This window comes from Prosopis cineraria, unplaced genomic scaffold (genome assembly GCF_029017545.1).
Source record: "Prosopis cineraria cultivar Desert tree isolate PC_DT_omini unplaced genomic scaffold, ASM2901754v1 PC10, whole genome shotgun sequence".
NCBI classification, from domain to species: domain Eukaryota; kingdom Viridiplantae; phylum Streptophyta; class Magnoliopsida; order Fabales; family Fabaceae; genus Prosopis; species Prosopis cineraria.
This window is the reverse complement of record NW_026555341.1, coordinates 37,977,142-38,003,392: the sequence shown is the minus strand read 5'-3', so window position 1 is coordinate 38,003,392 and position 26,251 is coordinate 37,977,142. Positions and strand designations below refer to the sequence as shown.

Below are 26,251 nucleotides of genomic sequence, written 5' to 3'. Positions count from 1 at the left end.
TTTATAATTAATTTAATTATAATTTTAATTATTAATCTTTAGAATCAGTGTCTTGACTGGTTCAGTTTTCATGAGAACAAGTTTTATGACCTCTATCCCATGGGTGAACTATATTCACTGTCCACACAAAGAATGGTCCATTCTTTCTCTGCATTGTGAAGTTCACGACAAAACAGGGGGTAAAAAAAGCATTGTCTCACAAGGCAGCCCATGGTAACGCAAGATGAATACAAGCGCTGTAGCTTATAGTTTTTAGTTATTAGTATAAATTAAGAACTGAAGATAGAGACTTCGCAGAGTAAATCTTTTTAGTTTTTATCAGCGTTCGGCAACCTGGCCAGCGTGTTTGTGCGGCCAGCTACACTAATGGACAAGTAAAGAGCACTGTAGATTCGCGTCGCGTTGAGGAATCCATGGACAGTCAATTGGCTAGGCACCACATGGATTTGCTTTGCGTCAAGACCCCACCACCACCACCATCAATCACATCATCCAAATAAAAATTAATGCTCCGAATAATCGGAATCCGTTAAATGGATCAAGAACCCCTCCTTCTTCGCCTCAGCTTCCTCCTTAAAACGCCGCATCCAAATCTGTTATCTTCATTCCTCCACTTCATACTCTTCTTTCTTTTGCTTCGATCAGCTTCCTGTTCGAATAAGAAGAAGCGACGAAAGTTTCTGAGGCAGAAAATTGCTGAATTAGGATGCAAGACAGAGACATGATTTGGGTGTGATTGAGTAATCCAGAATTGAAGAAGCAGTGAGGGAGAGGCAGTGTGCTTGTGTTTGTGCGCACGATGATGGATTCCAGGGCTCTGCGATTCATTAGGTACCAGTCCATTTTCTCGATAGTTCGATCTGGGGACTTGGATGAGCTGAAGCAACTCCTGGAGCAGCTTAATAGCGAAGATGCTTCGTCGTTTTCTAATGTGATGTCCCTTCAGAACGATGCCGGAGAGACGGCGCTGTACATCGCTGCGGAGCATAATCTAGGTGAAATTTTCGGCTACCTGCTCAAGTACTGTGACTTGGAGATTGTGAAGATCAGGTCCAAATCAGACATGAACGCCTTCCATGTTGCCGCGAAGCGTGGTCATCTAGGTTTTCTTCTCTTTCTGCATCTTTCTCTGCTTTATTGGGTAATACTAGGAGATTAAGCGATTCATATTTTGAAAAATAAATAATCCTTGCTTGAAATGAGATTAGGCTCAATCACAATTGAAAATCAGATTATCCAGTGAACAAATAAATAAATAGTTTACGCGACAATACGTGAGTAGCCGTGGTAGTTTGGTGGTGAAATTGATCGCATCAGTTGGGTGTCTGTCTATTATTTGGAGTTGAGTAAAGCCTTATGTTAATCCTCCCTTCTGGTATTAATTGGCTTCCTTAGTTTTTGTATCATTTTAGCACTTCAACATCGGGTTAAAACTTTTATTTTCGTCTAATGTCATCCTTCTACACCATCCATTGAGGGGGAAATACTCTACGAAGTTCGATCAAAATAAAGCTTTCAAGTGCTTCTAAATTGAGTTTAATGGCCAAAGGAAAGCAGGGACTTGGCCAACGAGTGGCTATTGATGAAGAAACATCAACAACTTCGTATTTAAATTCTATTTCCTAGTTCTTTCTCAACCTCTGTAGGAATTAGAAAAATAAACGAATCATATTTTGACAAAATAATAATAAATAACCACACCATAATAAGTTGATTCATTATTCATTTCACGCTGCATTGTTAGGGAAAAAATACAACTTTTTTATGTTTCAGAACAATATAATAGAATAATGCTATTGAAATTAAATATATATGGTACTACTGGCTGCAAGTTTGATTTAAGTACCTTGTGGACGCCCATGGTAGGTCCCATAAATGATAAATTCACCATGGATGCAATATTGTCACTTGAAGACTCGAAGTAGCTGTTCCACCACTTGTACCTCGATACACTTAAAGGATCTCATAATGGCATTTTAACATTGTCAATCATTTTCCAGATATCGTGAAAGAGTTTTTGAACAAGTGGCCTGAAGTTTGTAAGTTGTGTGACTCCTCAAACACTAGTCCCCTATATGCAGCTGCTGTTCAAGACCATTTGGAGGTGGTGAATGCTATCTTGGATGCAGATGTGAATTCAATGTGGATTGTTAGGAAAAATGGAAAAACTGCGTTGCACAATGCCGGTAGGTATGGGCTTCTTCGTATTGCGAAAGCACTTATTGACCGAGATCGAGGGATAGTCTGTGTCAAAGATAAAAAGGGTCAAACTGCACTGCATATGGCTGTAAAAGGACAGAGTGCGGAAGTAGTAGAGGAGATATTGCAAGCTGATTGCACTATATTGAATGAACGGGATAAGAAGGGAAATACTGCTTTACACATGGCTACAAGGAAGGGTCGTTCACAGGTGAATTTTACATTCATGTAGCTGCTGCCCCATACCATACCATGTTTGTTCAGTTTCATTATGAATTTATCCATCCGTCTGCAATGGAACATCTTGGTTTCTCTCTCCATATACAAGATCAGGGGCCAGTTCATTATTTTATGTTCATATTTTGACACATGCCCATTCTGTTCTACTCAGTTCATCCTATCCGATAGTTTTATCACTCAACTAACAAAATTACAGCCATTAACTGAGTATAGAATGATCATTAATTGGCAGGTGAGTCTATTCTGAGGACATGCAAGTAAAGATATCCTTAACTAAATATAACTGGGATAATGAGTTAACCCAACGGTTTTAAATCTTGTATATTAGTGACAATGTAAAACACTGTACTGTTTATCTCGGATTTTATGTAATGGGTTACGGAGATATAACATGGGGTATAGATGGAAATATAATGTGATTATTGAACCTTAGATTGTTCCCAACTTCCCATGCTATTTATTTTGGAAGGTTTATTGACATGACAGATGCCCTAGTGCAAGGAACAAAATGCATGTCCCCGTGTCGCACGACACATGTTGCTTGCATTTCTAGCAAAATAAAGCAAATGTTTCTTGCCACGATTTTCTTCCCGCCGCCCCCAATTTTCCTCCTCCTACTGACACAATTCTCTTCGTTCAGATTGTGAGTCTTCTTCTAAGTTACACTGCTATGGATGTCAATGCCATCAATAACCAGCGGGAAACAGCATTGGATTTGGCAGATAAATTGCAGTATGGGGATTCAGCTTTGGAAATCAAGGAAGCCCTTGCAGAATATGGTGCCAAATACGCCAGGCACGTTGGCAGAGTTGATGAAACTATGGAACTTAAAAGAACCGTGAGTGATATAAAGCATGAAGTGCAGTCACAACTTGAGGCAAACTTAAAAACTCGCAGGCGAGTTTCTGGTATTGCTAAAGAATTGAAAAAGCTTCACAGAGAAGCAGTTCAAAATACAATTAACTCTGTCACAGTTGTTGCTGTCCTTTTTGCATCAGTAGCATTCTTAGCTATATTCAATTTGCCTGGCCAATATATCACGGAAGGACATGAGATTGGGAAGGCTAATATAGCTGACGATGTTGCTTTCCAAGCCTTCTGTCTTCTAAACTCTACATCGCTTTTCATCTCTCTCTCAGTGGTGGTTGTTCAAATCACTTTGGTAGCCTGGGACACAAGGGCTCAGAAGCAGGTTGTGTCAGTGGTGAACAAGCTAATGTGGGCTGCTGGCGCTTGCACTTGTGGGGCTTTCCTGGCTTTGGCATTTGTTGTTGTTGGAAGAAAGCAAACATGGATGGCTATTACCATAACTGTTTTGGGTGTACCTACAATAGTTGGAACTCTAGCATGTCTGTGCTACTTTGTTTTCCAGCAACATTTTGGCATTTTTCGCAGCGATTCCCAGAGACGCATCAAGAGAGCAAGTGGGAGCAAATCTTTCTCTTGGTCCTACTCTGCAAATATATCTGAATTGGATGATTATGATTCTGACATTGAGAAAATCTATGCTCTGTAAAGTCTGAACAACACTGGCACCACCCTGTTGAACTGGCACTCATATCCTGAACTTCCACCATGTTGATTTTAAGGGGAATTTGGTTGATGATCCATCAGGACCCTGCTGTTAAACCTGTAGTACAATTTTTGGGTCGTACGAGGCAATTTGGGTGGATTTGCTATAACTAAATATATAGCGAGATCTTTGGTTTAGATTTTATGTATATGAAAATAATACCAAGGCAGAGTCTATATTGTATCCCTAAGCATGCATACTTGTCCTTCCCATTCCAGCTGAAGTCTAAAGTCACCCTTCAAAAGCAAAAGGAGTAGAAAGGACTTTAGCGGACTCTTAATGCTTTCGAAAATGGACTGATTATTGAATCAGAATAAGAACCGTTCGTATCTTAATAATATAATTGCCAAATTAAAATTGATTTATTTTTAAAATATATAAATATAAATTATATGTAACTAGTAAATTAGTACATTTATAAATAATATTTAAAATAAATATAAACATATTTTAGTGGCAATATTATGCTCTATTTCTTTCTATTTATTCAGAAATTTTTGCTTCGAATGACTGATTGCATGAAGACAAGTCATTTTGATCTGGCATGGCCAGTATGTTACGCTTTAATTCCACATGCTTCCTCTGTATATATTCATTCGTAATTGAAGTGTGCTGGAAACAGATAAACATCGAATAAAAGTGAGAGGCAGGAAATAAAAATATAAAATTTATAGCAAATCATAGTACCCACAATCCAACAATAATTACCATGTTCCATGTAATGTATAAGAAAACTTGTCTTGTTATTTACAAGTGTCAATTTTCTCAGCATAAGAACAAGAACATAATAACAGGAAAGCTTTTAAAATAACCTGGAGATTGATAATTACACATCCAAAAGCCATTTTTCAAACTGTCTTGCCCAGCCTCCCACTGAGGACAGAAATGAAAATTAATCATTTCACCTCCAATTTCTCACCTGATTTCCATTTATACAAGAGAAGACCCTCATCTTTCAGGAAGCCATCATTAATTTCATACACGCAACATTTGAAGATTTGAAGTAAACACTAAATAATACCACTGTAACCTGACTAAGCTTTGGACACCACTTTGCAGCACATTAATGTTACGAACTGTAGCAAATTGCTTATAATACCAGAAGGTTGTAAATGGACGTTGGACAGATAAAGAAATGAAACTCCTCTAAATAAATATATGCCTCTGGCTCACATGGTCGTCAACAAAACATAATAGAACCACGTGAGCCTCCCCTGTTAACAAGGTCGAAAGAATAGCCCAGGAAAACCCAAGCTTCTTGGTGATTCCAAACCCAATTTTCACCACCCCAGCCTCTATAAGTAGAATAAACTACTATGATTTACAACTCTACATAGCCTAACCGATTCCAAATTTCACATACAGTGAGATCCGTACATAATTTGACTCACAATGGGCAAATACAACATTATAATTATAGTTGTAGCTGCCCAGAGCCTCTTTCTGATGATCTAGGAGAAGAAACACGAAAATCAGATGACAGACGTTGCCTTGTTTCTTCCAGTCTCTCTGCGTCCTCCATATGATTCTGGTGATGGTATCAGAAAACGAAACAAAGTAAAAGGATGACTTGAAACAGTTTGGGCAAAACAAAACATGAAGAAAATGTTGTGTCAATAATAATGATAAACTGGCACCCAGATCCTCCCCCTAAAACTTTATATAAATTTGAGGACGAGGTGCAAATATGCCCCCTCAATTCTTATCCTTCTGGATTTAAAACTCTTCCATTAATCTTTCCCATTAATGATTATCAAAGAAGATGCTATACAAAATTTGTCAAGTGTCTCTAGAAGAATGAGTATGCCACACAAAATTCCAAAGCTCTAGGTGACATCTCCAATAAAGGGATTATTTGTCAATTTTCAAAGTTAAAGTGAGTGTATGCAAATGATTTCAAGTTGAAGGGAGATATTTGTATTTTATGCTAAATTATATGTATCTTTGCATTCCCAACCCATAGATTTTATATATCAATATACAGAAGGCAGCATGAAGAGGTTATTACAGAAGTGGAAGCATTGCGCAAATGTACCCGAGCTCTAGCATGCATGCAATGCAGGTTTTGCATTTGCTCAAACTGTTGTAGCCTTGCAGCAAAGTTGATTCCATTATCTGGGTTTCCAACATCCACAGCTATGTCCCCATCCTCAGTGATCTGAGATCCACCGGTCATGTGATGAAGAAATTGGTAGGGATTCCCTGAGGATGTTCTCCTAAATTGCTCGCCATTTAAAGAATATGGTGGCACGGCTTTTAGACGAGTTTTTAGAATCTTAAAGGCAGCACTTTGCTGCATGATGGTATCAATTTGAAAGGGTCAATATCAAGTCCAAACAACTATGACCGAGCTTTCCATAGTTATCACAACAAGAGTTTGTAAAAAGAGCAAGATCATATATTCAACATCTGAGTAAATGCAGCAATTAAGCAAGCATCACAAACTTTTGAAAGGCTAAATAGAAAACCCCCTTCAAAAACGAAAACTCACGCTTCCGAGAAATTTGCCAGTATAAGTACAAAGATAAAAGCAAAGCATCTAAAGGTGTCAACAACAATTAATACTACACCACTCACTAAACAATATAAGGAATTCAAATTTTTTAAACAGTAGGTTCTGAATTATTTCTTTAATGCATTCTCAGCCATATCATGTGCATTGAATAAATCTCATATTAACTGTTTATCCAAATCAACTCAGGCATGTTAGGGCAACATCCAGATGAAAAAGTTTTGGAACTCTTCATCTCATCAATAGATTAGGCATATTAGATGTCACTGAAAGAAGAATCTAAAAAGGAAAGTGCTTCAAGACGGGGGGGGAAACAGAAAAAAAAGGTCATTTCGAAAATTAAATTGGTCATTAAACAGTTAGGCGGTCTAACTGTGGCTGACTCAGAATTTTGAAAACTAAGATTTTCTTTTATATGTCAAAAAATATAATACTACCATTACTAAGAGAGAGAAAAAGAAAATATTAATAATATTTAGTATGGATTATGACAGGGTTATATAATCTTAAATTAGTTACAAATATAAACTTTAGAAAATAATTATCTATAATAGTGATATAAAATATCAATACAAATTTGTTAAATGTAAAATACACATTTACTATTTATTTTTGTATACATATCAACATTTCTAGTTACAGAATAAATAATTAATATGCTTTAACAGTCTATGGCGCACACTTCATTTGCAGCTTTCGTTCCCAACTTGTAAACTTTAGCGTGTGACAATAAGATATTTGACAAATGGGTATGATGTGGCTGCTTGTGACGGGTCTGATGTGGAGTATTTACAAACAGCCACTTCATATACTAAAAAACTGGCTGACCCAACTGAACTAACTAAATTTCACCAGAATTGATTGAAAAGAAAAACAATGTCTGGTTCAGGTGGCTCGGCCAGTTTATGGAACCACAGTCATCTGGTCAGAACCAGAACAGACAATGGCTGATTCTGAAAACACAAGATATAACCCGTATTCACTATACAGGATTTTGCCATATATACTATACATGATGATGCAAACAAAGAAATATATCACCTATTGCCCACATGCTTGAAAAAGATGCATTAAAATACACAAATACAAAGACCTTCTTCGACTGTCAGACTCAGTAAAGAATACTGCAATATAAGGAAATAGCTAGATTTTTATATACCTGGGGAAGCAACATCAGAAGACCATACAAAGCTTTAAATAGCCATATATATCTTCCAGGTTCAAGAAGCTGCAACCAACCAATAATTGTAGACCAGGTATCACCGCATTTATTTTATAGACCATAATCTTAGAAAGGGCCTTCACTTTCCAGAAAAAATCATAAACAAGAGAGCTTTTTTAAGGAAAGAGTTGTCTCAATATGAAAACAAAAGAAAACCTATCATATAAGCTATCTTTCAATAAAATATTGTTTTTAGAGGCAAGGTGATCAGAACAGAATTCAAAACTCTGGGGAGGGCAAACAAGATCTGGGAATAAATAGTTGATTTAGTAGCTTAGCAAAAAGAAAAGGAAAAAGTAATAACAAGTGATTGCTAACCCTATAGTTTTCATCGTCAGAAACATATCCTGCTTCTCATTTTACCAGACCAAGTTCTAAATATATGCTATCATAAGACCCAAAAACAACAGTAGATAGATTAAACATGTGGCTTCTATTAAATACCTGCAATCTTAGATATGCAAAGATCGGGGTTTCCAGCAAGCGAATTAGCTTATCCAGTTCGACCAAGAATTTGACACTAATATCCTCCTTAACTAGAGACTGAATCACAGCACTAGCATGTTGGTAGGTCTGACCAGAAAGATAAAAAATTAACTCATACAATCAAACTAGGCCAAGCAACCACAAATGTATATTGCTAGAAAAAAAAGTATTGTTTGTGCAACTTAAGAAAAGAAGAAATTCAAATGAACAGATAGCCATAACCAAGTTAAAGAATCCACCTACCTGAGCTAGGAAGCAGAGACTTATAATTGCCATTGGAGAATGGCACCATGAAGCATACAAGGCAACATACAAATCCTTCCCAGCAGGATTTGCCACTAACTGCTTCAAAAGAGCTCGAAGTTCAGATAATTCTGACGATGTGAGTAAGATCAAATTCAAAGCCTGAAATAGCGCAAAACATATGCTGATGAATACTGATTTAGCTTGTTATATTAGTAGAAGTTTAGACTCAGTAGAAAGCACGCACATGCACACACAGAAACACCCATATTTATCTAGTCAGCCAGATCTGGAAATCCAAAATAAGATATACAACAGACATTAATGTAGAACTCCCCGTTAGAAAATTGGCCCTTCTAATACTTAACATCCACAGCAGATTTGTAGCAATTGGATAGGATATTGTCCTTTTACATCAGCCATTAGACATTTCAGCACTTGCTCATTTGAAGAAACAAGAACTTTTTGACTAAAAGTGAGAAGACAAACGTGACTTCGCACATAGTCCAGAGGATCCATGCAAGTCACACGTTATATATATATATATATATATATCACAGCCATGGATAGAAAAGCAAGGGGAACAAGAATCTGTCTGAATTATGAAAAACAGGCCAAAGAACATCTTCCACGAATCTAATAGAAGAAAACAAGAATCTTAAGCTTCCTTTACTTTTCAAACTATGAGACCTACATCTAGTTTAACATACCACACCATCTAGTATAAAAGAACCATTCAACCAGAATATTCAAGTTATCAAGTGGACAATATAAGTTCAATACAGAGTAAATTTAGCCAGCTTACTAGTGCACACCAAAACCAGTTATCTTAACCCACAGATGCAGACATAGTACACAATATTAAGCACAAGCATCACAAAACTGCTCTTTTTAAATACGGTTAAAAGCCATTTCTGCCCTTCAACTATTAGCAGAAAAGCATATGGTATCCTAAACTCTCAGTTGAAGCAATGTTGCCCTTAAAGGTTTAAAAACGTAGCAATGTCGCCCTGCCATCAGGAGGGAGCAAACGTCCAGTAATGGAGTCGTGTGGGACCCACATACATGTCTAAGTGGCACATACCAAGCATGTAAGTCAGAAATTTCAAAAAAAAAAAAAAAACCTACCCTCTCTCTCTTCGGGTAAACCCCAAGCACAATAAGGGCTCAACATCTTCCTTTGTCTTCCCAGATCAGGACCATTCGAGCAATGGCAACAATTTCAACACAAACTTATAATTCAGATCCACAAGTAGAAGAGTAGGAAACCCATAAAATGGAGCAATGGCAACAATTGGTCTTATTTCAACAAATAAAATGACTTCTCTAGAGCTACTCAAGTCAAAACCCATAAAATCTATTTGAGTTTGATGCTTAGGTACTATCGATTCCTCACCTCCTTCGGGAGCTCAGAATTCAAATTTAATTGTGAATCACTTTTACAACCCATGTCAAGTTCTAACAGGTTCTGAAGCAAGCATCATTTATAAGCACATAAGCATGTGAAGGGGGAAAAATATCAGAGAACATAGTCTTGAATCCGGTGAAAGATATGGTTTTTAGGAGTGGACAAAAAAACAGAATTAAATAGAAAATGGTCCCAGAAGTAGAGGATATAATCAAAGAAATGCAATCTCAATCTGTGCAAAACTCTATTATGGCTGCTTCTGTTATGTCCAAATCCTTCGATGATAAATTGCTGGATCACTCCACCTCTGATGCATTCGATAGCTTGGGGTTAACTGAAAGGTAGAATCTTAACAGTTGTTGCATCTGCTATGATTGAACCCCAGATTGTGAATCTGCTCCTGTGAGGGTAGAAATTGGTTTGCACAATCGATCTGCAACTTTGCTCTTGTCATTGCTCAAAGCTTCTATCTCATTGTTGCTCAAAGGCTCAAACCAAGTCTCATTGTTGAGTCATCGTTCGCATTGCTCGATGCTTGAGTCACTGAACCTCACCGTTGCTCAAAGCTTGGAAGCCTGAACACCACAATGGCTGAAGGTGAAGGTGATAAGAGGAGTCTGGGGAGTGGAAACAATCCAATAGTTGAGGGATAAGAGTGTCAAGCCAGCTCGTACATCTTTTATAAACACCACCTTCCAACTCATCACTAAACGGTCACCCAACTTTCATTTAACAAAAGGGGAACATTGCTATGTTTTAAAAATTTTAAGGAGGCCATTGCTCCAATTAAGAATTTAGAATATTGGGTGCTCCATCGAAAATAAATAATGGACAAAAATGCAGTTCAACCCTTTTAAATATTTTGACATGGACTTGGAATAGGATAAGCCATCATTATAATTAGAAGGACATTACATTTTAATTTCTCATAAGTCAAGACCAACCTGAACCATAACTGATGCAAAATCAAGATCAGATTCGCCTTCGAGTATCGTAGATAGTTCACGATAGACTCTTTCAGCATCTAAAAGCACACAAAGTCGACGAATTATCAAAGCACCACGCCTATGTATATGGTTAAAGATGAATGGAAAAGAATTTATTAGTAATAGCATATTTAAACAAAATTATATATCTACAAAAATAAAAATAGACAAAAACGATGAGGGGAAATCTTACTTCTCTAAAAGAGAATTATCCGCACGGAAGTTGTGGACTAGGAAAACAATAAGCTGTCGGAAGTGCTGAGGATCTTTAGCAATGCATGCATGAACTTCAAGAACTAGAAGCACAACCTATTTTAGTCGCATAACTACAATGAATTAGACGCAATTAAGTATATTTTGATTACCACGTACAAACATGATAGTAAACAAGAAATGAAGGATCTACAAAAACACCAAAAATTTTTAATATAAGCAATTACTCAAGAAAACGAGATTTATCAGGCAGTACAACTACAGGAAATTATCTAACAAAACTAAAACACATACTTTATGATGAAAAGTATTAATGCAAAAATGGATATGCGCTGACTTCAAATTAAAAATCAAAATAATATTAAAGTCCCCTATCCTAGCCCCCCTCCCCCAAAACCATTAACACATCTAAGTAAGACAAAGAAGTAATTTGGGGCATGCAACCAGCAACAAACATAAAGATGATGCCAATAAAACGGCGCTGGTTAGGCCACTCCAACTTCTCATCCAAAGGCTTACAGTTAACGAAAATTTCTCTTGAAAAGCATTTTTCTTAATTAAAGGTACATGTATAGTATCTATGAGATATATGAAAATAAAAAACATGTAGAATATGCACATAGATATTGAGAAACAAATAACCTAATGAAACAAAAAGAGGGGAAAATATTAGGATAACAAGACTACCTCATCAGACGGATCAGAAAGTGCTTTCAATAGGGTGTCAAGTATGTCATTCAGAAATGTAAAAACCTGTCTCAGAAATCAAAAGTAAATATGTTAGCATGGAATTATAAGTAAAAAGGGAGGGAGGGAGGTCTTCCACAAGTAAGTTTGGAGATATTATTAAAGAGAAGACAAAAAAAAATGGTAGAAAAAGAAAGTTGCATCTCGTTAGCCAAGACACCATGTCTGTTTGCAGGATATATGCTCTTTTTACCTCCATTAATTCTAGTTTTGTTGATCGAAATGATAAAGCAAAGGTAGTCAGTCAGCATTTGCCTACTTGGACAAGAGAGTTGAAAAAAGTGGTATAATTATAAATTAAGCCAGGCCAAATAATCATAAATTAAATCCCTTATGACTGGAATAACTGAAAGGAAAGTTGTCTCTCATTCAATAAAGTAGGCAAAAAGTATAGATTTACAAGTAGCAGATTGATAATAACTATTCGTTACAGCCAAGTAACATCCATCAATGAAATTAGAGCTTTCAGTAAACCTAATTAAAACTTTTTGTCATAGGTCATAAACAAGCAATTAGTTTCAAGGCCTTAGAAATATCCAAATAGGCAATGTAAATGAGTTGTCTGACTTAAAATCAAGGGCATTTCCAGAAAGTAGATCAAGTTTACACGTGACAAGGTGCCTCTTAATCATCAAAACAAAAAGGTGGATTCCAATAATCCAGTCACCTCAGCACGGTGCCTGTTTAAAAGGGTTGATATCCAATGTAAAGCTTCAATCCGGGTAGCCTCCCATTCATTACATAGTTGCCTGATCAGTCATACCATCCCAATATCAGAGCAAAATTATTCAGATTATAATCTTTGAAGGGCATAGGAACCTATAAAAAGGGCCTTCATAATCATTTCCATTTCCAAATATCTTCTCAGATGCTCATGGCAATACTTAAATTTAATTGTCAACATTGCAAACCACAAATCTAGGCTCTTTCACAAGTTAGAAAACTACACCTCCTAGCAATGGAGAGAACAGCTCCTACATCAAACGATTCATCTGGATCAGCCTCGATTGCACGTAGCTCTTCATTGGTTTCACGAGCAACCTTCCATAGCAGCAGAAAAATTATCAAATTTATTGAATTGCACCCCATGTAGTCTTTTTATCAAACAGAAAACAAAGTAAAACACAACCAACCATACCATCTAAAAGCAAAAACAGATCAAAAGCAAAACAACACAAGGACCTACCGCTCTAATTTTCTCTTCTTGATCAGATACACAAGGCAAAATGGCTCCAAGAATACCAGCATAATATGGAAAAAGCTGGTCGCCACCAAGTTTAACAAACTCATTTATCTGTTCAAAGATGAAAGAACAGGCATTATTCAAATAAAATAATAATAATAAATTATAACAGAACATAAATAATAAAATTAAAATTTGCTAAGACATCCAGTAAAATTTTATTGATAAAATGAGGGCATTGCATTACCACTTACCCATGTGATGGCTGTTAATCTAGTAAACTCATCTGAAGAACTTGCCCTCTGTACCAGTATTTCAGCCATTCGACCATAATCTACAGACTTCAAGAGTAGCACTGCTTGAGTCAGAAAATGACAAATGAACAAAATAGTTTGCTTTTGTGTAAAAATTATTGGCGATGCATAGTACAGTTAAACAAGATACCAAACCAAAATAAATGCTCCTCAGCCAGCTAGGGGGGAATGACATTAAAGCACAATAGGGACCTAAACAGTAGCAGAATCCTGGTTAAAAAAAAAATACATCAATAGAAGTCTTACTGGGGAGTTTTTAATCTCTTGAAGAAACTCGCAAAGAGCTGAATCAGCTTGCTGACGAATTTCATGACTCGAATCACTCAACATGTTAAACAAACCTGAGAAGCATACAAATAAATAAATGGTCAACAGAAATGCTTATAAAATGTTAAGAACAAATGCTCAAAACTCATGTATTGAAAGTTACCATCAAGAAAATCAGGAAGAAAACCCAGCATATCAATATCAGGGACACTATCCAATACAGTAATCCATCCAACCAAAAACTGACGAACATATGGACTCAAGACATTCATACGCTCCCTCAACAATGGTATAAACTCTTCAATACTGAAGATCAAACAAGAAAAGGAAAGTGAATGAATCAATCTAATTACATTCAGAAGGCTTGATATTTCAAACTCTCTTTTGTATATTTTAGATCACTAAATACAAAAAGACAAAAAGAATAAAATTGAGAGAATGATTCACCTGAACTGATCACTTTCAGTCACAATATCCTGTTCCGAAATGATAAATTTTAAGCATCATCAGTTTATCTTAAAAAATAGAAATTCATTCAACCATTAGATAAAACCCCCCATCCAGGAAATGTTACTACGTGCAAACATTTAAAGTCAGCAGAAAGGTATATAGACAGATAAGCCTATACCTTCACAAGCCTATCTAGGAGATGAGCTGCGCTTTGCACACTTGGATCTGAGTCCGCAGAAAGTTTGCATAAGGCATCAAAGATTTCATTGAAGAATACAATAAATTCCCCTCTTACAACCTGGCATCAGGAAACAATAATCATTAACTCTAGTAGATCACCAATATGAAGTTATAGGAAATCCAAAGCAACTAAATTCTCACCTTAGCAATATTATACAGTGCTTCACAAGCATAATAACGAACTCTATTGTCTGGATCAGCGAAAGCACCTAACACAGGGTGGACAATTTGCTGCCAGCAAACAAGAATAATTTTTAGTTAAGAGGAAGAGATATGAAAAGAATATGTGAGACAATAAGCTCAGCACTGTAACAAAGTGAATGATAATAATATCCTATGCTAGTGATAATTCATCCAAAAAGTATCTACAACTACTATTAGACACAACACAGCTTGATCAGTTTGTACAAATGTAACTTTCATCACATGAACTGTAGTCAACTTTATTTCCTTATCCTGAAATTTGGTGCTATCTGTCAAGCACTGGCAAAAAACACAAATAAACCAAGAGTTGATTTAAGATCAGGATTCAGGACGGTCCACCAATCATTCCAAGCACCATCATGCATGCACTACATTAGCAAATACCAGGTACCATCTAAATCAAGAGTAGTTGTTATGTCTTTCAGACTTAAAGCAAATTCTAATAAACCTATTCGCTCAAATTTAAAAAATCGCATTAAAAGTTCTACTTTGTGCACAAGCAGATCAAGTAACCCAATGCCCCAAGAAGAATATAAACACTCCTTACTTGAACTCCATTAATATCCAACTGGCATCCTGGGAAAGGAATGTCATGTGCAAACTAAAACTCAGTAAGAACACACCCAATGCTAAAATAATATGAGAACTTTCCATGAAAACTCCAAATATCTTGACTATAACACAAGATGTCTACATAAATTCAACAAATCACGTGTAATGAAGAGCAATTCCTAATGATTTATTCAACATGGATGTTACTTAGAGATATAAACTTTTCCCATGCATGCTGTAGTTATCTGTCTGAGTCTTCTGGTTCATGATCTCCAAAGTTGTAAATTCCTTGTGGTTTCCAGAAGGGCACTATCACTTATTGAGACACTGTAATTGACCAGTAACTCAAAATTTAGATCGTATTCATAAAGAAGCAAGTAATATCATGACCATGTACATCTGTTCTGAAGATAACTAACTAGGAAGACAAAAAAAGGCTAGAAAAAAGATTGAATTACCAAATAAAATTCATTTTAATAACCCTGCCCAAGGACCCTTCTATTCTAAGACTTACCAAAGGCAACAAAAATTGATATTCAGCAACATTAGCACTCAGCAGTTTCCCTTATTAAATTCAATTGAAGCAGCTTTGCAACCCCAGATTATTAGTGACCACATCCAAATATTACAAGCTATGCCAAGGATTTGACATGAATGGGGAGGAAATTTGCAAAAAGATGAATGTAGATGGTGTCGAACATACTACTATATAAAGATTTATTTTCCATTTTTTCTGATGAGAAAAAAGGGATCTGAGGATGATTCATTAATCACCTTTAGTACGTCAGCAACTCCCAAATAAATCAAACTGCTCCCTATTCAGAGAGAGTACTATAGGAGGTTGAAAGGAACCTTGAGAATCCATAATACTTTCCTCGAGCCATCGGAAATAAGTCCAGATGATTATACAATGAACATTGCTTTGGGATGCATAATCATTCTATGTATTCTCTGTTTTTATATTTTTACTTTCTCTCTCTATCTTTTTCTCTTTCACACGCACGCACCCTTGAAGTAATCATTTCTTCCATACCAGAAACAGCAACCACTGGCATGGTTCATGCACACTCTTTTAGAGATTTTAAATTTATTCTAATGGGGAAGGAGTTCAAACTGTAAGCTCAGAATAACAAACTCAGATGAAAGAACAAAAAACATTTGCATCTATATTAAGGGTTATTTTATTCAACTCCTCACCTCAAGATACCGACTTGCTTCAGTAGACAACCCAACAGTCGCAGCAGCTAATCCTATCAATCCTCCCTTCATTAAAAATTGAAAGAATTCAACCATCATAACATGAAATAGAATCAAACCAAAACTAAAAACACTTTTCAATCATACTATCACCCGAATTTAATATAAAATTAAATGAAAACATAATGAATATGTAATTAAAGCAGCCAAAAAAAAAATATCTCCCACCTTTCGGTGATTTGCTTGTGGTGAACCAGTGTACTCTGTAGTCAACAAATTGATCACAGCCGTTATTTTATCATGTTCTGAACCAGCAACAAGCTGCTTCACTATTCCCTCAATCTATATACCCACACAACCAATATAAAACTATGATCAAGTAAAGCTCAACAAGAATACCCAAAAACACGAAACTCCAAATTTATCATGCTCTAGAATGAAAATTTGGAGAGATAAAAGGGACTGAGGTTTCACATCAATGGCAGCATTCTTGCGCTTCTCGTAGAGCTTGTCAGCAAGGTTGCGAGACACTGCAGCAGGAATCAACGCATCCGCCATTACGATAACCTCAGTGATTTTTCCTTTGGCAAGGGAAAAGAAAACGCGGAATCAATTTCGTTTTCGGATCACTTCCCCTTCGAAACGAAACATTCTCCTAAGGGATTTTTTTTATCCTTTTTGCCCGGTGGATCAGAATGAAATCGAAGTACAACTATGCTAATTGACGTGGAATGTGAATCGGGTAGGGTATAATACAGATCTGATAAAATAGGAAAATTGAAATGAGTAATTGAGATTGAAACCTAATTTACCACTAGAGAGCAGTGTTTGTTGCCTTATTATGATTTTGTACTTGTGATTTTATTTTTTTAAGCGAGATGTCTGATTTTTGTTTGTATTGATACGGAGATGAGAACTTTTGGCTTATAATATATAATCTATGTATTTCCATAGATTCAGCTTTCTATCAGCTTAGGTTTTAAGATGAATATGGCAACATCCTAAAATTACAAATATATCCTTGAGTTATTGATATGCTGAAATTTTTCCTTTTGGTTTAAGTATGTTTAAATTATTCCCTCCATCATCAATCTATTATCTATTATTGTAACTATAAAGTATTTTTAAGGAGAATTTTTTATTTTTGATAAAAGTTAGTTGATATATTATTAATTATATTTTTTTATATTTTTTCGATTTAAATTAATTAATTATAAAAAAATTGTAATGCAAATTTAAAATTATTTTATTTTTCACATGAAATTAATATCCTAATCATCTCTTGTTATTTCTGGTCAGATACTTAGAAAGAATGGAGGGAATACTTGTTTAAAAGAGTATACTTAAATTATATGAATTACATGAATTTTTAGTAACTAGCCAACATTTCAATTTCAAATAAATGTGAAAAAATTGTCCCACGGGGATCTAGGCTCGTGCTGATTTTTTGAGTAATGTTTTTTTGGCCGAAAGTATTTTAAATTTTCATTCAATACTAATACTAACAATTCATTAAAAAAAATTAAAGAAGCTGTATCACGCAATATGGAGGTTGCTTTTGGTTTATCAAACTTTACAGGCAAGTTTAACATTTCAGAAAATATATATTATTAAGAGTTAACTTCTTGAGAAATTTATAAACCCAATTGTTTGTTTTATTTTTTTAAATGTTAATAAAGGTGAAAATTAAAAGTTCAGGTTTAGGGTTTATAATAAACCTTAACATATATCAAGAAGTTTCGCTATTTCTTTATCAACTATCAATCAATTATTAATCAATTGTGATCAGTTAACTATAACATACAAATGTAATTTTTTAAAAAGAAGTTAATAAATGTGTTAATTTTTTAACTCACAATATATCTTATAAAAATTTTGATATTTTTATTTTTAACAATCTGACAAGTCTCATATATTTAAATATGATTAGATTTTAGTCTTTTTTGTACAGTTTTTTTTTGGCTTTTTATTCCTTAAAAAAAACTATAACATACAAATATTGAAAAATTCATTTCACTGGTCAAAAAAAAAAATTCACTCTAATTGATCAGTTAAAGTTAGTATTATGTGATATTTTTATAATCCGTGGTATTGAAACAGATTTCATATATTCTTGGCTAAAACATTTTTCCAACGCTTGTTTCCTCGGGTTCCAGCGTTCCGCAATACAAACAAACAGAGAAAATATTTCTGATTTCAATGCAATTATCATTGAGTCCCGCAGAACATGCACGGCATGTATTTTAAGTTCTAATTCTAATACTCTCTTTTCTTATAATTCAACTTTTAAATTTAAATGTGCAATATGTAACATTAATTTATCACTTGTCACATCATCTCTCAAATATTCCTCTCATTGCTTTTTCTCCTTGACATTTTTTTTTTATTTTCTTTAAATCTACCGAAGCCACCAAACATTCATATGCTTCTTGGTAGCTTAGCTAGCTTTCCTTTAAGCACACACTGACTGCTGCGGCCACCACTGCCACGAAGTCAATGCTCTTAACTGACCTAGCATCCTTTGCAAGTTATCATTTAACAACGATCTATTTTATATTGATTATTATTTATAAATATTTTTTTAAGTGATCTTTAAATATAATTCTTCTTTTATAATAAGCTAACTCAACATATCGAAAAGTCCGATCTTCTCTTTATTTATCTCTTCTCTAATTAATAAGCAATCCTATAATATTATTTAATAAAAGAGTAATAACAATTCATTTAACCTTAATTAAATACATTAAATATTGAAATCAAAATTAAAGTTAATATTTATCACTCTAAATAATGGGTTGTGAACATTATCATTTATTGGTCTGGCAGGTGCATCCTATGTACTTGTACTAATACGAAGAAATAAATCAGAATTACCCATCTTTACTGCTCATTAAAGTGATGCTCAAATTCTTATGAACCATGGGATTTAAAAAAAAAAATTCTAAATCTCTATCCAAAATTGAGGTTGGTCATGAATTATAATATGTGGAGTATAATGGATATAAGATTATTGTACATGTCTATATGCAAAATAAGAAGATTATTTTATTCAAGATAAATGTGCTTATGTTTTTTTCTTTTTATGATGAGGAAGGCAAATGAATGTTTTTTATTTGATGGTAAGAATGTAGAGTATTAGGTTATTAAAAACAAAACAAAAAACAAAAAAGAATGTACACTGTTAATTTGTTAAAGAAGACAAAATGATTTGAACTTCTGTCAAATGTAGATCAATATTGTCTCTTTCTCTCTTCTAGGTTCAAAAGTTTTGCTCTTGATCCAAACTAGCAAATTCATTGAACTAGAATACGGGAGTATACTTTGTATGAAATTAAAGATAGTGTATATTGTTAATTATTATTATTATTATTAACTATTAATGATTTATGAATAGCGTGATTTTCTATAAACATATGTGCATGTATATTGTTGTTATGGTCAAATATATTATATTAATTGAATTTAATATTTGTTACTAATAGGTTGTGAACAATGTCATTTATTCAGACCAAAAAAACAATGTCATTTATTGGTCCGGCAGGTTAATCTTATGCATTCATACTAAGGTTAAGAAATAAGCCATATTTACCTATTTTTTATATACTCAAAATCTTATAAACTATGGGATTAAAAAAATTCTAAATCTCTATCTAAAATTGAGACTAGTCATAAATTATAGTATATGGATTATGGATACAAGATTACTTTCTATACGTACCTTACAACAGTAGATCCTTATATAAAAGGGGTTTATAAAGTTAAGTAAACATCAACAAAGAGATTAACAATGTTAGAAGAATTACAATGAAATTAAATCTGTCAATACTAATTTATGATTTTTATATGTATTTTTAAAATTATAAATATTAACATTGCATGCTTGTTAAATTAAAGGGACTCGTTACAACATTTTTTATTTGTAGCAATGGCCAAGAACTGTTGCTGCAGGGTGTAAAACTGTTGTACATGGATATAGGCAACAGTTTCTAAACATGGAACTTGCCCCCATTACCCATAGTTTAAAACACCTGTTTTATAATAAGCAATCGTTTTAAGATGTTGAAATAAGAAATGATTTTTATCTGTTACTTACTATATAAATATAATCAACATTTAAAAATTATTATGAAAATATTAAATAGTTAAAATTTAATATTTTCTTTCTCACTCGAGATTTGAACTTAGTTCATTTGAAATGATATGATGAAATGGCTTTAACCACTTTTTCAATAAAACTTTTTAATTATTATAATGTAAAAATATTAGACATATATATAGATAATTGTTCAATTAAATTTTAATTTTTTTTAATTAATAAATAAAAAATTAAGAAAAGAAAATAAATAAAAATATGGATAAGTTATAAAAAATAAAAAAATTATTAGTAAAAAAACTCAAACTGTTGCCAGAAAAAAATGTATAGGCAACACTTATGTTGGCTATTACAATAGGGAATAATTTTAAAATGTTGCAATAAAAGTGTTATCATAGGCAACAATTTTTTATGTTGCCTATTTTATGCAACAATTGAAAATTGTTATCTATTTTATTTTAGGAATAGTTTTCAAATATAGCCATATATTTGCTATTTAAAGTAAGTATTAATAATAACAAACAAAAATTATTGTTTATATCTATATTAGGAAATACTTTTAAAACTGTTGCAATCAAAATTGTTGTCTAAAGCAATAAATATTGTAGTGACTAGTCTTGCAAAAATAATTAAAAGAAACAGAAATAAAGTAAAACTATCAAGATTAATTTAAAACAAAATGCAATCAAAGACTCACTATTGTTTTTTTCCTTATTTTCTATATGTAAAATTATTAAGATTATACTTTATTCATAGTAAGGTTAAATGTGGCAAGTATTAAATTTTTATGACGTGGGTATATGAGAAGGATGGAGAAAAGAATGCAAACTTTTTGACTCTAACCACCGACCATGCCAATAAAATAACAGAATTTCAAATGTGGCTAGTGAATGGGACATGGGCCTAAATTTTATCACTGTATACAACCACAATATTGACATGGGCCTAAATTTTATCACCGTATACAACTACAAGACTAAGAAAAATTTGTCTAAATCTCCTTGGTTGAGAAAGGGAAAAAAAGAATAAACAGGCGCCTTATCTAAAAGATAAATCAGTCAACTTGCAAATCTTTGGTCCCTTTTCTTTGGTCCAAACCTGATGGCGCTAATACAGAGCTAATTGGATACGTCTTTCTTCCTCACCAATAAATGTGCGCAAGCAACCAGAGTGCGTCCAACGAAGGGACAAAGCTTTTAGAATACGCGACATTAAGGTTTACATTTTGTGAATGAGATTAATCCCTTGTAATACAATAAATTAAGATTCAAATTTTCATCAAAAACAGTATTTATATTTAGTGTTTGATGATGTCTCAAATAAAATTATCTTCAATAAAAAATACTTGTAGAAAACTAAAAAAATAAAAGTGTGAAAGCAATCCACTATCCACCAAACCTGCTTGTACTTGAGCAAATTAGGCTGGTTGAAACCTGTCTGTTAATAAAGAATAGACAAGCTAGCTTGCATAAAATGCAAAGTTGTATAAAGTGTAAATGGGTGAGACGAGTAATGGAATACCCTTCAAGTTAGCCTGTCCTAACTCGTACGTAGAAGATTAAATAAATGAAAAAATTGTATTCAATCACTCTAGAAAACCCTTGCACTTGCAAACTTACCTTGTCTCCGTCCATCTATTATCTCTCATCCCTCTTTTTGGAAATAGGCCATGTCTTTATCAGAGGTTTATAGTCTGACCTATATTAAATTTAACTCTACTTATTTATTAAATAGGTCTAGACCCAAGTTCATATCTTTAATTAAACCTATTTAATTAAATAAGTTAGGCTTATTTTTACAAGACAAAGCCTACAAGTCTTACAAGCCTGCCTATATACATATATATTATTATATAACATATTACATATACATTAATTTTATCATTTGATTTTTAGTCAATATATTTAATCAACTTGTTCTTTTTTTAATTTTTAGTTATATTTTCAATCAGATTAAACTTATATATTGATTTTAATATCATTACTTTATTGTTGTTTTGTAGTTGTTAAGTCATTTTAATTACTATACATTGAAATTGACAAATTATGTTATATAAATATATACTTTAATAGTCCTAAAGCATATTTAAAAAGTTTAAAATTAATATGTAAATCTATTTAAAAAATTTACTTTTTAGGCAGGCTCATATTTGAAGAGTGAAAAAGCTTTATACAAACTTCAGGCTCAACTTAGATCTCTAACTTACCATATAAGTTCAGACCTATTTGGCCAAAATATATCTCAATCTAGCACATTTTTCATACTCTATACTTACTAGTACTTTTCTCATCATCCTCAACTTTAGCAAGTGACTCTCCGGAAAAATGATACTCATACATACATATATAATGGTAGATTTATTTTTGTGAGGCACGTGTAAAAATATGGCTTATTATTATTCCTACGCATTTATCTTTTTCTTAACTGTAAAATTAATAAAATTTTGATCAATCAATTTCTCTAAATAAGATGTGTGCTGAGAAAATATTGTTAATAAAATTACATTTATAATTGTTGCCTGATTGTAATGCACTTAGTCAAGTTATAAATGAGTAAGATTTGAGACTTAAGAGTATTTTATAAATTTTATAAGATCTCTTGATAATAAATTTCATTGTGTGGGACTTAGATATAATTTTTCTAATGTCTTTTTTTCATACTAATTGAGTAAATATTTTTATTAAAGGTGCAAGAAATCCCAACCTTTAAATAAATGCTTTGATTTTTTATGACAAGTTTTCAGTTATATATATATATATATATATAAATACTTAAATATTTAAAAAAGGAGACCTCTAGAAGTATTTTATATAAAAAAAGGACAATAAGATTTTGAAATTGCATTGTAGCCCCTTGGCACCCGACTGAAATTAAGTTTTTGTGAAAAAAGACAACATTATTCCTAAAGTTTAAAATTAAAATAAAAAAACCTGCATGCGAGATAATAACAACACTCTATTGAATTTTGACAACATTTTATTTGTGATTAACAACAACACAGCAAATTCAAGGTAATATTTGATAGCAAGTTGTAACACTCCTTACCTAATCACATTAACTAAGCAAATTCAAAGTAATCATTAGGCTAAACTAATTAGATTACTAAGTTTATAAATTTATATAAATAGGATCTCAAGTTTTTACATGATTTAAAATACTCAAAAATCATTTAACAAGATTATAATCAAAGTAAAATATTGTTTTGGAAGCATTGGATACCTCGTGGTAGTGAAAAAACTCAAAATCGGTTGAAAAATATCAAGACATGAAAAACTGGGCAACACGCCATGGTATGTGCATATGCGCTGCAGTTGTTTGTAACATTCCAAATTTTAATCCTTGGATTATTAAGGAATTAGTTGATTTTAATTATGGTGACTGAGTGATTTGATGCGGTGTGTGGCTGAATAGGTCTAATAATTGTATTATGCTATGTTTTTAGCCTTAATTATGAGTCTAAAATGAAGTCGAGCTACTCGAGCATTAGAAAAAGGAGAAAACAAGAAGGAATAGTCTCTGTGCCACATGTCGTGGCATACAACACATCTATCACGGCATATAGACGACAAAGGGATAGGAGAATCTCTCTGTGCCATACGTTGCGGCGCATGCTGCATGAGCCACGACGCATGGCTAGATCTTTTGATAAGAAACTCACGAATAGATTAAAAATCAAAAAAGAAAAAGGAAGAGAACGAAGAGCAAGCAACAAAGCTTTATTAGGGCTCACATTTGGAAGGTATTTTGGGGCATTTTAGATCCTCTAATCACTTAAGATAAGTTTTCCAAGCCCTAATATTCCTTTCTGTTTCATTTCTTGAAGTTTTTAGTTAGGATTTGATAATGAAAAATGATTTTTGATCCATATAAGTTATGAATTAGAACCCATTGACCCGAATAAAATTAATGAGAGTTGTTTAAAGTATTTAAACTTAAGGATAATGAGCTTATATGTTTTAGTAGTTGTGGGTTCATTGATAGCCAAAAATGCCATTTATTATGGAAGATAGAGTTCATTAGGGAACCATAAATGACAATATGGGAATTTAATGAAGCTATTGAGAGCTAAAGAGAGTTATTGAATCTAATGAGTAGGCCCAAATGTGAGATGTAAAGGAGTTGGGTATTTTAGAAGTGGAAATGAGAGAATGAAAATGTGTTCTTGATAATGTTGATGAGTTTAGAATTGATTAATTATAGATTAATCATTTGAGTACTGTATTTGGCTTAGAAATCAAGCTTGGAAGCTAGTTATTAAGGGATAAACATTTGACGTCTCAAAGGTTTGAGATAATTAGGGAAATCCTATTTTGAGTGGTTGTTTGTTAATTGAATGATAATTGTGAAATATGCATATTGACATGTACGATTTGACTTTGAACGTGAAAGCATGTCATGAGTCTTGATAATTTATTGAATTGTAAATGTACATAACATCTTATTTTGACTTGAAATATAGAACTAAGTCAAAAATGATTTTTAAAACTATGAATATGTATATATTTTGGGATGAGAAGTGTGATTTTATATGATGCGATGATTGGTTTTTGGGATAAAGATAATTGTGTTGATATTGAAAATGATAAATATATGTAATATATGTGAAAATGGGATTGATGTTCACTTATGTAACGCATTTTTATAAGCCCAACGTGTTGATATTGAAATAGTAAAATTAAGGAATGGGTGAGCATTGTACATTACATGATTAATTAGCGGAAGTTTGCTTGAGGGAGGAGTAGTTAAAATTCATATAATATTTTTGGCTGCCTTCCAGTACATGAGGATATAGCCTTGTCTCATAGTTTGTTGAAAAACTATCTCGTAGTTTGTCTACAGACTAACACCCAGCTATCTCTACCAATTTATTGAGGAGGTTAGCTTAAAGTATACAACCCTCTAAAGATTTGAGAGTAGGGGAAATCATGGTCCGAAAGTTAGTCATGTGATATTTGATTGGGTCACACCTCATAATTGGTGAGCTTAGATAGTCTAGTTACACAGACAAAGCCCTATTTGATCATGCATATTAATAAATGTTTTGTTCGTATAACTGGACTACCCAAGATCATCAATTGTGAGGTGTGACCTAACCAAATATCACAGCACTCACTCTTAGATCACGACTTTCCCTACTTTCGAATCTCTAGGATATTGTATACCTTATGCTAATCTCCTCGACAATAAGTAGAGAAAGCTAGGTTTTAGTCTCTCGACAAATTATGAGATAGTCTTCCAACAAACTATGGGATAAGGCTATATCCTCATGCAGTAGAAGGCGGCCATAAATACCATATGAATCTTCTTCTCCTTTTCTTAAGAGAACTCTCGCCAAATGATTATCCAATGTTTCATGCTTACTTATTTCACAATTTAATTTTCTTGACATCAACACCTTAGGTTTCTGATATTACGCTATCTAAGTAAGCATCAATATTATTTTCATAAAAATTCTTCACTCTACTCAATCATCATATTTACACTACTGCAGTCATTACATCACTTATAACACATAGTTTTCATGTTTGAATCATCATATAAACTTAACAATTCCCCATTTTAACACAATTCGTAAGGTGAAAATACTTAAAATTCACTTTGCAATTAAGACAAATTTAGGTTTGATAAAATTCATATGATTTCTGACATATTCTCAATCACAATTACAATCATACATTCAAATAAATCCATCTTTACATTATAGTTCAATTAGCAACAATAACCCAAGATAGGTTCTCCCAATTACTTCAAACCTTTGAAAGATAAAAGATTTACCTTTTAATATATGCTTCTAAACTTGCTTTCCAAGCCAAATATGGTGCCTAAACGATTAGTTTATAGTCAATCAAGTCCAAACTCATCATTATTACTACATATACACTTCCAACTCTCATTTTTCAACACTTAATAACCTAAAATATT

General features: G+C 33.3%; 2 protein-coding genes across 5 annotated transcripts; one reads left to right on the top strand and one right to left on the bottom strand.

Moving 5' to 3' along the window:
* The first annotated feature begins 404 nt into the window (after positions 1-404).
* Positions 405-4,202, top strand: LOC129322267 (ankyrin repeat-containing protein At2g01680-like). 2 transcript variants are annotated; one of them, XM_054968475.1, is made up of 3 exons: positions 405-1,103; positions 2,082-2,410; positions 3,080-4,202. In XM_054968475.1, exons 1-3 carry the CDS (start codon positions 800-802, stop codon positions 3,953-3,955), a joined length of 1,509 nt encoding a protein of 502 aa, XP_054824450.1. In that variant the 5' UTR covers positions 405-799; the 3' UTR covers positions 3,956-4,202. The 2 variants fall into 2 exon arrangements, with proteins under 2 accessions (XP_054824450.1, XP_054824449.1); XM_054968474.1 differs by having other exon boundaries at positions 415-1,103; positions 2,001-2,410.
* Positions 4,203-4,700: 498 nt separating this feature from the next.
* Positions 4,701-17,104, bottom strand: LOC129322266 (protein VAC14 homolog). Of its 3 annotated transcripts, none has more exons than XM_054968471.1 (20): positions 16,711-17,102; positions 16,465-16,578; positions 16,237-16,302; positions 14,425-14,514; positions 14,222-14,341; positions 14,041-14,069; positions 13,757-13,899; positions 13,573-13,667; positions 13,267-13,353; positions 13,016-13,123; positions 12,779-12,870; positions 12,497-12,578; positions 11,770-11,835; positions 11,063-11,178; positions 10,828-10,948; positions 8,476-8,637; positions 8,191-8,319; positions 7,684-7,752; positions 6,021-6,305; positions 5,002-5,540 (listed from the first exon to the last, which is right to left on the bottom strand). In XM_054968471.1, exons 1-20 carry the CDS (start codon positions 16,792-16,794, stop codon positions 5,427-5,429), a joined length of 2,172 nt encoding a protein of 723 aa, XP_054824446.1. In that variant the 5' UTR covers positions 16,795-17,102; the 3' UTR covers positions 5,002-5,426. The 3 variants fall into 3 exon arrangements, with proteins under 3 accessions (XP_054824448.1, XP_054824446.1, XP_054824447.1); XM_054968472.1 differs by having other exon boundaries at positions 6,048-6,305; positions 16,711-17,101; XM_054968473.1 differs by lacking the exon at positions 7,684-7,752 and having other exon boundaries at positions 4,701-5,540; positions 16,711-17,104.
* Between the last annotated feature and the right edge of the window lie 9,147 nt (positions 17,105-26,251).

Excerpts from the sequence above, each read along its gene's own strand:
- LOC129322267 (XM_054968474.1), top strand. The coding sequence starts at position 800 with ATGATGGATTCCAGGGCTCTGCGATTCATTAGGTACCAGTCCATTTTC. Across the intron at positions 1,104-2,000 it reads CGCGAAGCGTGGTCATCTAG|ATATCGTGAAAGAGTTTTTG; the intron begins GTTTTCTTCTCT and ends ATCATTTTCCAG. Across the intron at positions 2,411-3,079 it reads CAAGGAAGGGTCGTTCACAG|ATTGTGAGTCTTCTTCTAAG; the intron begins GTGAATTTTACA and ends CTCTTCGTTCAG.
- LOC129322266 (XM_054968471.1), bottom strand. The coding sequence starts at position 16,794 with ATGGCGGATGCGTTGATTCCTGCTGCAGTGTCTCGCAACCTTGCTGAC. Across the intron at positions 11,836-12,496 it reads TAAACAGGCACCGTGCTGAG|GTTTTTACATTTCTGAATGA; the intron begins GTGACTGGATTA and ends TTTCTGAGACAG. Across the intron at positions 8,320-8,475 it reads GTCTCTGCTTCCTAGCTCAG|ACCTACCAACATGCTAGTGC; the intron begins GTAGGTGGATTC and ends CTTTCTGGTCAG.